Source organism: Protomyctophum bolini (genome assembly GCF_963924005.1).
Source record: "Protomyctophum bolini genome assembly, chromosome: 4".
Taxonomy (NCBI): domain Eukaryota; kingdom Metazoa; phylum Chordata; class Actinopteri; order Myctophiformes; family Myctophidae; genus Protomyctophum; species Protomyctophum bolini.
The window spans coordinates 27,988,948-28,001,040 of NC_137865.1; the positions used below are offsets into that span (position 1 = coordinate 27,988,948).

Below are 12,093 nucleotides of genomic sequence, written 5' to 3' on the forward strand. Positions count from 1 at the left end.
ATTATAGCCTTTAGTCGTACAACGGTGTCGCACGAAAATATCGGGTACAAGCTCACAAGCGTCGCTTCACAACTGTGAACTTGTAGCCTATACAGTATAGCCAATATACATTTTCGCATTTGACATACCCAAAATATATATGGACACCAGCTTGAAAGTGGTTAACATAAATTGTTAAAAGTATCAACTCTATATAAAAAGATACACAGAGAACAATAATGCACCACGTGACGTGAATTATTTAATGTGATAGAAAGGACATTATTCAATAAATTATATTAATTTTTAGGAGCTTCCCAACAGGAAAAATTAACATGAAAATACACAAGTGGAAAAAATAGCAATTTAACAGCAACTTAATAAATAACAAAATAGCATACATAAGACAACAAAATATTAGCAATATAGCCTTATAACACTATGTAAACTCAACTGTATAGGTACACCATTTTCAGGCCATTCACATTTTGATAAAAAGAATAAACTAGAGGCTATTTAAACGGAAATGTATGGCAGTAATTGTAAGTGGTTTATTATTTTATCAACTCTGATCTATCAACAAGAAGATCGTTCTGTCCACAACATATAAAACAGAAACCTATAGTTTGGGGCACTGAACTGTCTCAGAACTTGATACAACATACAAACAATGTAACTATTTTGTGCAAAATGCCCAATGATGACTATAGAGAACCACACATAAATCAACATAAGGCTTGTGAATTCTAAGATTTAACACATTTTGGCAAGGCTTGAAGACTATAACCCTACACAGCTAAATCCATAGCATTCATTCAACTCTAATGAGTTAAACTAATACTCAGGATTTGATTGTGTACATTCTTAATCCAACCGAGTAGACCTCAAGTCAAAATTCAAAAAAGAAAAGCAGAGGAGAGCCTGATGTGGCCATCTCTTTTGTAGTGTTTATATTGTGCATATCCATTGTTGAGGATAGTTGTGCGACTATATATTACTCCTCCTGCTTCTTCAGGAAAAACTGCAGGGCTGAGTCCCACTGATCTCTCGGAAAGCGGTTAGACAACTCGCAGTAATCCAGCAGTTGAGAAGCTTTGTCTGCAGGAGACAAATACAGGATAATGTATCGCAACTTAAAGGACCACTTCACCACTTTTCAACCTATTTTAATATAATTGGTCCTCAATAATGTTCATAATAAAATACCACAATTTTTCTACTTGGTATGTGTATCATAGGAGGGCTGTAGACAGTTCAGAAACCCATAATCGTTAGGCAGATGTTTTTTTAAACAAGATTTTTATTATTGTGAGAACAATGGCTTCCATTATCGCATTGCAACTTTTCAGGAATAGAAAGTCTGCAGTTTCTATTAGCTGGGATTCCCCCATCGATGATGTCACTGGTGGACAGGTTTCTGAACTGCCCACAGCCCTCCTATGAGACACAGACTGAGTAGGAATTTATTTTGCTATTTTATTATGATCATTAGCGAGGACCAATTCTGTGAAGATAGGTTGAAAAGTGGTGAAGTGGTCCTTTAAATAATGTCTAGGAGAAATTAAATCAAGACAACTAAAACGTTCAGAATTTGTCCACAATTACATTCTGTGTACAAATGTACTTACTGTGGTGATATTCTTCAATTATTGTCTCTTCAAGCACATTAATGGACTACATACAGTATTATGCTCAAGTTCGCCTGCAAACCTCCCAGACAGAGGAGCTGCTCGGCACGATACAAAATAAACATTTCTGCGTTGTTTACGATGCCTCATATTTCTTAACCCATTACAAAATAACTTACCATATTGCTTCGTTTTACTCTGCGGTTCTTTCTCACTTGAGGCACAGTCCTAGAGGAGTTTAAAAAAAGGGATGTCAGTGCCTTTTATAGCAGAATACTTCACTGGTAGTTGCCTAATTTTCCATATAATTTATAAAAACCAAAGTAAAAAGCCTTACAGCTAATAGCAACGGATATCAGTATTTTACGAGCTAACCACTAAAATATATCATTGTGACCTACAAATTAAACGATTTTCAAAGAGTGGGACAAAGTCATCATTCTTAGTCAAATTTGTTTTACTCTACCGACTTTTCTAAGGTTAACTCAACAATAGGGGCATCAGGGCTGGAAACCATGCATCATTTGGTTGTTTGAAAGAAAAGACACTAACTTTGTCTGCCTATGAATGAAAGTTAATCTGTGCCCAAACAGTGGTGTTAGTGGAATAGTTGAGGGGTGTGTTGTCAGAGGAGGATGAAACAGACAAGCTGTTTACCATAAATTGAACTAGTGGCAGGTAAATCCGCATGGAGGAAGTGATTCATCTTTGTAAACGTTAGGCTGCAACAGGCCCAGAGCTGATATCGGCCATCCACACAGCAGTCATTTTGCTCTTACTTTATACTTGGTTAGGTGGGAAATGCAGTGTGTATATGGTCAACTTGCAAAAGGCTGTATAGCTTTGTGATGCGCTGAAGTATAGATGTGTGCATGATTTGTGTTGTTTGGTCATAGTTTTTGATGTAATACTAAATTAACATGATTAACTCGAGTGTAGGTGTGTGTGTGTGTGTGTGTGTGTGTGTGTGTGTGTGTGTGTGTGTGTGTGTGTGTGTGTGTGAGTGTGTGTGTGTGTCTGTGTGTGTGAGTTCCTGTCTGATTTTAGGATGCATTTTGGCCATCAAACCAGTTCAATTTGACAGCAGTTCCATAGGGTAAGAGCTAACATAAGGCATGTCAATTAGAAGGAGATGTGAAATGAATGTAAGTCAATGCAATGCTCCCAAAAGTAAAAAAAAAAAATCAACATGCCTGTGTGTAAGCATGATCTCAGGTTTTACCTGAATGAATGTGGCTAGCAGTACACAGCTCATCTCCTGCTGCAGGATGACCTTGTTCTGGGGGTTGTTATAGCAGGCTGAGATGAGGGAGGGAAAGAGCACTTTGATGAGGCGCGGGTGGCTGAAGTACTGAAAGGGCAGCTGACACAGTTTCTGCAGCACGCTGGGCTGCCGGCCAGACTGCACTATCACCTGGAACACACACAGAGCAGAGCAGGGCCAGTCAGTCAGTCAGTCAGCCAGTGGCACTGCTGCTCGTAACTCATTGCTGTGCGCTCCTCCCACATGTAAATCTGCCACTAAAACAACACACAAACAGCCATTAGGAGGAGAACTGGAGGGCATAGCCTCCACCATACAATTACAGGCCATAAAACACAATGATGGGGATGTTTTGTTTCGTCCTTTGTATTGGTATACTGGCGGTAATTGGTGGAGCTGTTGTGAAACAATGGGGGGAAATGAGAAATACACATCAGAGTATCCCGATGACATTATCAACGGATAAAGCAGAGTTTGGTCTCGACACACGTTATTAGTTCCACTGAGTATAGGCTGTCAGCGAGACAGCCTATACTTCTATCCTGAGGGAGTGCAGATCAGGTTGAGAGGGCATTCACAGTGCAAGATGCGTGCAACGGGTGGAGGCGGGGGGTGGCAGGGCGTGGAGAAACCTACACAGTTGCACGGCCACCCCCACTTTAAGAAATGAGCAATACCATTAACGGAGCTCATGACATCCTGCTCTCGTCCATCACAGGCCGTCAATCAAACACCATCACATCCGGGCCACCGATATTAAAAAAAACCAAATCGCTCACAGCCTCGTTTGATTAAAGAGAAGGTGGGAGGGGGGATCCAAAGGAAGGGGTCTTGGCCTAATGCTCTGGGCATCTCCCCTGAGCCTGGGAAGACCATCAGAACCTTCTCTGGGAGCCCTGGGGGGTGGGGTCATCATAGTAAATCCTGGCTAGAAAAACACCCCACTGCTTTACAGGTACAGAGACCGGGAGTGGAGCTCAACCCCAATGGAAACCAGAAGGGCGAGGTGAGGTCCCCTGGACACGGCGACATAAATTTGCAGGATTTACAAGATTCCGAAAATACACTTCATAATGCCCCTCCAATGCATTCTGCCTTTGATAATGCACTCTAGAGGTTTAAGGGCACGATAAACAGTGATAATTCACCGCTTTTATCAGTTCAAGGTGAAGCGTTTCAGAGTCGCAGTTCTACAGCAGCGTTCAAAGGGCCACTTAAACATGCCATTTCCTATTATTATTTGTTTAAAGAAACCACAATGGCCATGTTAAAGTACTGTATGTGTATGCAAAATATCTGGGGAAAACTATACTTGAATGATTCCTTGACAATATGAGAAGCTGGTTTCGTTTTACGTGTTTAAGTACAACGCAAGTAGTTGGATGCTTGAAATCATTGTGTGTTTGTGTGTGTCTGCGTATGTATGTACGTACTTACATATAATGTGGAGATCTCTCTCTCTCTCTCTCTCTCTCTCTCTCGCTACTATATATATATCAAAGGTATGCGGTTATGGTTAGGGGTAGGTTGTCGGTCTAATGACCGTCGGTTATGGTTAGGGGTAGGTTGTCAGTCTAATGACCGTCGGACCAATAGTATGTCGGAACTAGAGCCTGAACCCAATCCACAAAATGTTTTTCACAATGGAATGTGCAACCATCCACTGTAGCACTGTAGGACGAACGAATAAATAAAATAGACGGCTCTGGTTGTTTTCAAAGTAGAGCTGCTTAATTTCAGTGATTTCAGCATTTTCATAATACTTTCACTATGTCCACAATCAATTTTATCTTTCCTGTTGCAACATGGCCCAAAGACAAACTGTCTGCGGCTGGTCATAAATTTGGGGCCTTTGAATTCATGAGATAGCCAAAACCACGATTCAGCGCAAAGCTCAAAATAATGATTTGTTCTCGTGGGTCCTCCTGCTGCTGAATATTATAATCCAAAGCATTTATGTCGTAGGTATCATAATTTAACACCATGCTAAGTGTTGGGCGCTGAGGCTCTGAGGAGAGTCAACTCACAAATCAACTCGCAATCTCATAATCCTCCGCCATGCAGAGTTCCATCTTCAGCTGCCTAAACAAATTGTCCACCCTCAAGTGCCTGATGGAGAAAGACATAAAACAAAGGCTAATGTTGCTAGTGAGGGAAACCAAGTCTACTGCCAACTTTCCAGGCTTCTCCCAGGTGAAGAGCAAAACCAGTGCACAAAAACGCCTTCTTCAACAAGAGGATTAGGTCGCAGTTTTGTTTCTCCCTGTTCAACTCAAGTACCGGTATCTATTCAAGCGCTGACATCATAAAAAGGAGCAACAAGCATCTGAACCATTGCATGGGGCCCGTTATAACACAGACCCCGTAAAAACTCAAGTGCCTGACTGCTCTGCTCTTTCTTAACTTCAGAGATCTGGCATTTTCAAACAAGGCTACGCTTTTATGGGCCTTCCATTACATAACTACCTCTCACTGTCCACAAATACAACAAAGAGTGTGTAAAGTTAACGTTCTGAAACGCAAACAAATTCACGGGCAAACACCAATGGTGAAGTGGAAAGTTGAACCAGATTTAGGAATGGAGCCAAAAATAGAAAACAGGCCTCATTCAGATGCAAACAAAGCTTGAATGGAATATTTAGGCCATGCATTTGCAGGCAATGATACCTTGACGAAAATAAATATATCTCTGATTAACTGCAACAAGGTGATCTCATTAAAATCTACCTAAGTGGGTTATACAAAAGTGGGGTGAAGCAAAGCAGAATCTCTGTCCACCTAGACAGCTCTGACAATGTGTTGGCCTAAGTCTTATTCTCTACAACAAAAACCAGATCCATCACAGTGGAACTACCTTTATTGATCCGACAGACACCGCAGACCAGAAAACATCACAGACCACAGGCAGCAAAGAGCTACTCTTAACTACTGGCTTACCAGCTTTAACAATGGCTTATTGAGACGTGGGCTGAGTGCTCTGTAAATTGGTTCAGGACAATTACATGGTGGCGACGTAGACATTGACATAGAAACCCCAACTTGACTTTTAAGGCAATTGCCAGTTGTCTTAAAACCTCATAAAAACCTGGTGTTTACACAATAAAGTCTAATAACTCTTTATTTATCTCTCTCTGAGCTGACGCTGTCATGCCGTCCCAGATCCTGCTGCTGATAGTTCTGCTCTGAAACTCTCCCGACTGTGGTATTATGGACAAATGGAACCTCCTCACTGAAAGGTTTACGGGGATAAAAATGTCCTCAGCATCACTTAAATCAGTTGGACCGGCGTTCACCCTTGAAGGAGGGTGTAAATCATCAACCGAGCTAACAATCAGACTCCTCTGCTGCCAATCAGCGGAGCATGTGTCTGTGTCTCTCCCCCTGTGTTTACTCTGCTGGGTGATGCACAGTGTGCATTCCCCAGCGTTGGCTCCCAGTGGTCTGCACTCTGCACGAGCCACGCTTTACCCTGGAGGCAGCGAGGGTTTGGTTGTCTTGGCAGTAATGGACTGTTGAAGGGAGCGTTTCAACATCAGGTTAGCGGGGATTACAAGGCCCAGAGTCGGGCTCAGGCCTGCAGGGCAGAGGAAACGCCCTCGTAGAGAATGGGAAAGAGAGGAATGACCCCCACAGATAAAGCCGAGCCCTGGAGATGTGTGTGGGATGTTCATTCAAGACGATGATTCATAGTTTTGGAAGATGTTTGCATAAATGCTTATAATGACGAAAGCAACCAATAGAAATATGGCAAAGCAAAGGGGGGAATTCAGCAGTCAATCTGAGCAGTCAATCTAGGGAAATGCAATTATCCCATTAAAAATCTTCCATACTCCATACCTGAAATAAGATCTACATGAATACCTCTGTGTGTGTGTGACTGTGTGTGTGTGTGAGTGTCTGTTTGCGTGTGCAAATTTGTATGAGCGGCTGACTGTGCTTGCGTGTGTGTGGCCACTTTCCATGCATTGAAAAAGCAAAGTTTTCTTAAGGCCTCCATACTCCAGTCAATCTGCTGATTGCCGCCGAGAAAGCAAGCCGGAGTCAGGTGGGTTAACGTGTCAACAGTTTACAATTACATTTTCCTCAGCTCAAAGAATGTGCACATCATCACCATGGATGATTCATAAATGAATCAGTGTAAACTGGGGTGGATAGACAAGGGAGATTACCGGTACATATCACTCCAGGGGAAACAGGAAGTACAGTGACAGCAGTCAGTTACAGAAGACGTTTCATTTGGCCTGCCGTCTCTACGGACCCACGGAAACAGACAATGCAACATATGGCTACATGGCTCCGTGGCCCCTATGAGCAGAGCTACAGTACACTTGAGCAGCACACACGGCTACATATGTCACTCTCCCAATGGCTTTTTGTACGACAAAGTGAATTATTCATGCCCCCGGAGCTGAGGGAATACATCACCACATAGAGCGTCCCCCTCAAACTTCTGCTTTTTATGAGCGGCCTTACTTCCAAAGCATATACGTATAAACAAAGGATGGTGTGCCGACAGTGAATCAGCAGAGTCTCCATGACCGCGTGGGCCTCGGGCTTGGCCCGCTTTTGTGTTCTGCCAATGCTTACATTAGCCTGAGAAAAGCTCAAGCTGCTCTAAATATTCCCCTCGGCTCCATCCATCTCGGTGCGGAACTACATGGACACATTCCAGGAGCTGGACCACTGGCAACCATCAGCTTTGTGTCTGTGTGGAACTTGGTTCTCGGTCATGCTCTATTACGCAATCAGATTTATAATTGAAATCTACATATCTTATTTTGTTATAACGTTTTATTTTCATTAACACACACACACACACACACACACACACACACACACACACACACACACACACACACACACACACACACACACACACACACACACACACACACACACACACACACACACACACACACACACACACACACACTTTTGTTTACCGTTAATTGTATTTGTTAAAGCAGGACAGATTATGACACGCACGCATAATATCTTTAATATCATTTCCCATAGGTTTTGTCCAAGATGGGAATGAAATATTTCTGCATTAGAGCATTTCAAATTAGCAAATGGCACTCAGCCTGAATAAGGCCAAACAGTTTGAGAATGGCTCCCCTGTTAACTCCGTAGTGAGAGTACAAAACCCAATAATGTGTCACCTCCTTAATTCAATCATCAGCCTTCATTCAATTATCCAATAAAATATGCAAATCAGATCTAAAATGGCCAACAAATGCTAATTCTGTACATCAGAGTAATTAAATTGGATAGGAGCAGTGAGGAGAGCTCAGTGGCCATTAAAGTGGAGGCAGATCCTTTAATTAGAACTAAAATATGTGGCAAATTAGAATCGGTAATCAGCCAATAAATTGTTGCGATGGGGGTTGATCGCAGCTGTGAGGATATAAGTGACGTGATAGTAGTTTGAAGCTCTGGCTGCTGTTTCTGACTGCCAGGCCAGCCGACTTAGCTAAAGCCCAGCCAACTGCAGCACGGCTAATCAGGGGCCCTGCAGACAGACCATGCATGACAGCCAATTACACAACAGCCAAGTCTGCCTCATCGCATCCTGCTCACTTCCACCAAGTCCGTAGTCAGAACACTGGGGCTTGCACACGCCCCAGAGTCCATAGATAGAGCTACCCGCTTCAGCGGGACGGAACAATAGGTGGTACAACTCCTGAGGGACAAGAGACGACACGCTGACCAAATGTAGAGAGGTGCCAAGGCATGAATCATTTATCTGGGGTCTTTTGATACCATTATGGCCAACATATAAACTCTATAAATAATACATGAGCAACAAGTGTATGAAGATATTAAAAACACCAATTTTGAAAGCGTTGTTGATCTTGATTAACAATAAGACTGAAAAGAAGAGAAATAGTTAGGATTCTCCTGAACAAAAAAATTAAATGTATAGAATAAAAATAATTTAATTCACTATGCATTTCTCTTTTTCTTTCTGGCTCTTGTGAAATGTTTGATAAAAAGCAACCATTGCCAGCCTCCTAGCATAGTATGCATATTGTGTATTATATACTACAGTACAGCCACAACAAAATATGTTTCAATTTTAAAATGCATAACTTGGGCACAATTATGCCTAACATCTGTACACACAACTCGTTTTCAAACCCCTAAAACCGAGACTTTATAAAACGCTGCTGACCCTGTTTTAGTTTGAAAACGCTTTAGTCTGGACACAGTGGACAGGAATTAAAAATGTAAACAATGACACCTGGTTTGAGTTATTGCTTTTATAAAACAGTTACTAAATATGAATCTTTAATAACAGTTAATTATAATAATTTCTAAAAGAAAGATTTCCCCTACGGCCTGCACATTGCTCTGCAAGGTTTAGATTTAGATGTTTTTGTTGATATTTGTGAGTCTTATTGTGCAGTTCGACTGTCTGACTGTTTTTGACACTGGATGCTGTAGATTTAACAACCCTTTCCTGACACCATTCACACCGCTCAGATTGCCGTTTCCAAATTAATTTAGAATTTTGTTGTGGGCTATACCTTGACCTGCATAGTGCATGTGAATGGTCATGTGATATGTGTATCGTGCATGTTAGAATGGACGTTGATGATTTCAGAAACAATGCTAAAACGCTTGTGTGGACGGAGATAATTTTAAAATGAAATATGTATTAGTGTGGATGTGGTCCAAAGTACAAAGGTTTTTGCTCCAGTGACCCAAAAGAGATATTTACCTGGTTGTCAGGGTGGTTGACTGTGAAGTATCCCACACAGATGATGACTTCGTGGAGCAGGTTTTCAGAGGACTGCTGGGTACAGTACCACAGCAGAGAGCTGACAATGTGGCGGAAGGCCAGAGACAGGCCTTCAGCTCCTAGGACAGACTGGAACACAACACACAGTTACAGCATGGTCAGTGAGTGCCACCATACCTCAGTACTTCAGTCATGCGTGAACCTTCATCACAGAAATTAAGCATAACATTTTCACTATGAACCAATATTTGTAATTATAGATAGTGTCTGCAATTTATTTTAAACACAAAGGGCAGTCATTTTGATTTCCTACTGGCAGTAACTCATTGGGTGATAACTGTGACTCTTCACATGCCACCACTGGGTTAAAGGGGTCCATAGAAAACCCCTAATCCCGCTTGGAGATGAGATGCTATCAGTAGTTCACAGGCAGTATTTATTAAACATGTCAGCGTGATAGAGCACCAAAAGGTCATCACAAAACCGACTGGAAGTTGTGGGTGTGTGAGTGCTGGAAGTAAACACTTCCATAAACACAATACCTGAGAGGATCAATGCTATTTTCAGTACTATTTTCAATAACCCCTTGGAGGCTGGCAACGCATCCATCAAACAAACTGTATGCGCCATGCAACCACAACAAGCTAGCAAAGCTCACAGCTCTCAAACAATGCCATTTCGGCAGTATAGCGCTGATTTAGGTAAGCAGAAATAATATGTACTTAAATGCATTGTTCAGATTTTTCATTTTGAAAATGTTTTAATCCATGGCCACAGAGAATACTCAAATCTAATTGGTCAGAGATGGTTAGATTGGTCAATATTTTAAGATAACCTGTGACGAGGCTGTGGTCTCAGACATCACCGCTCTAATTTAATACAAAATAATACAAATGTCACTGTATCATTTAGCAAACATTAGCTTCAACTTAAGATTTCAATATAACTTTCAACCTTTTAGGGGAACATAAAACATGTTGATATTGTACTAGAAGTTGTAACTCAGCTGGTACTCATTTCGAGGTCGTTAATATTAATTTAATAAGGAATTTCACAAAGTAATAACAACTACTTGCATTTGAATTGTTGGCAAGTGGCCATGGTATAAGTGGGATATTTAACTTCCAAGTTGTATGGTTATATAAAATGAATACACTCTGCAGAGGCAGCCTCCGTTTCATACATTTCTTTTTGATAACTACATGATTGTTAATTACTTTACCAATACTTAGCAGAATCTGTTATAACCGCTAGCCTTAAGCCCTACTTTAGACTTTGACTATTTTAAAATAACCTATCTATCTGTTTGAAACATTTCCAAATAATCATTTTGAAGATGTTCACATATAATGACATGCTCTAATAGAGATGCCAAGGATAATGTGGTTAAATTCCATTAGAAAATGTCTTCTCTAGGTTTTGATCATCGCATCGTCCACTGCAATACCTCCATGTATTAGCTCGTGCAGTGGGTTAATGTGAACCACAAGGTGATAACAACTCCCCGCCACAAAGACACATTATTTAAAATGTACATAAAACTGTGGCACTGAAATGCTTTGACCTCCAGCTGTTTTGAATAGCCAGAGTATGGCAGGTCAGAAAGAGGAAGCCGCTTCACAGTAATTACCACAAGACATTAAAATAATTAATAACGTTCTCACTTCCCCCGGCTTGCGCCTTTCTGTTTATGCGGTGACTTAGCACAGTGAAGCTGTCGCCCTCTCTTCATCAGGGCGGGTAATGTACGGCCTGGGATACAGTGCTAATCACTCCAGGTCCATCCAAACTGCTGAGCGGTCGGGCTCCATTTAACCCTGGCAGCTGACCCGGGTCAGAGGATACCCATGTTTATGTCCACAGGTCAGCTCAATCCCAAGGAGAACAGCTCCTCTCCTAATGGCTGCTCGCAGACACGCCAGCATCCAGCTTATCATTTACACATGGGTTCCTCGCAACCCTTCAAACATTTGTTGGCATCCAAATGGCTGGTGTACATATAGCTGCCCGCTTGGTGTACAACCAGTGGCAGAAGGCTTTGACTGCACTTTCAACAGCGGATGCTATCCTATAACAAGCCTCCAATATACGGTACATCTATGTTGTAAATGTCTCACACACACACACACACACACACACACACACACACACACGAGGAGTTTGCCATTCGTATGTGTGAGAGGAGATGGAATGTGCACAATGCTAGGAGTGTGCGTTAGGTACCTGGAAGGCAGAAAGGTCAAGAAGGGCAAAGCTGTTGAGGAAGCGGACTCCTTGCAGGGCCACCTGGATGACCGCTGGGGAGTAAGGGTCCTGCGGGGGACTCTGTGGGCCTTGGGCAGCGGACTCTGGTAGGGAACTGTGCAACAGGATACAGTAGAGTGTGTGTACCACTCCCACCAGGTCTGTGGACTGAAGCAGGGCCGTCAACCCAGTTGGATCCTGGCGCTTGTTGTCAAATATACTGGAAGAGCTGA

The 12,093-nt window shown here is 42.1% G+C and overlaps 1 protein-coding gene across 2 annotated transcripts in view; it reads right to left on the reverse strand.

Annotated features, from left to right (window-relative positions):
• Positions 1 to 221: 221 nt before the first annotated feature.
• Positions 222 to 12,093, reverse strand: part of scaper (S-phase cyclin A-associated protein in the ER) — a 100,530-nt gene continuing 88,658 nt past the window's right edge. For both annotated transcript variants that reach the window (XM_080761844.1, XM_080761843.1), the window contains 5 exons: positions 11,840 to 12,089; positions 9,596 to 9,745; positions 2,830 to 3,021; positions 1,787 to 1,835; positions 222 to 1,077 (listed from right to left, as the gene is read on the reverse strand). In XM_080761844.1, coding sequence (XP_080617970.1) covers positions 974 to 1,077; positions 1,787 to 1,835; positions 2,830 to 3,021; positions 9,596 to 9,745; positions 11,840 to 12,089 — 745 coding nt within the window. In that variant the 3' untranslated portion in view covers positions 222 to 973. The remainder of the gene's footprint in view (positions 1,078 to 1,786; positions 1,836 to 2,829; positions 3,022 to 9,595; positions 9,746 to 11,839; positions 12,090 to 12,093) is intronic.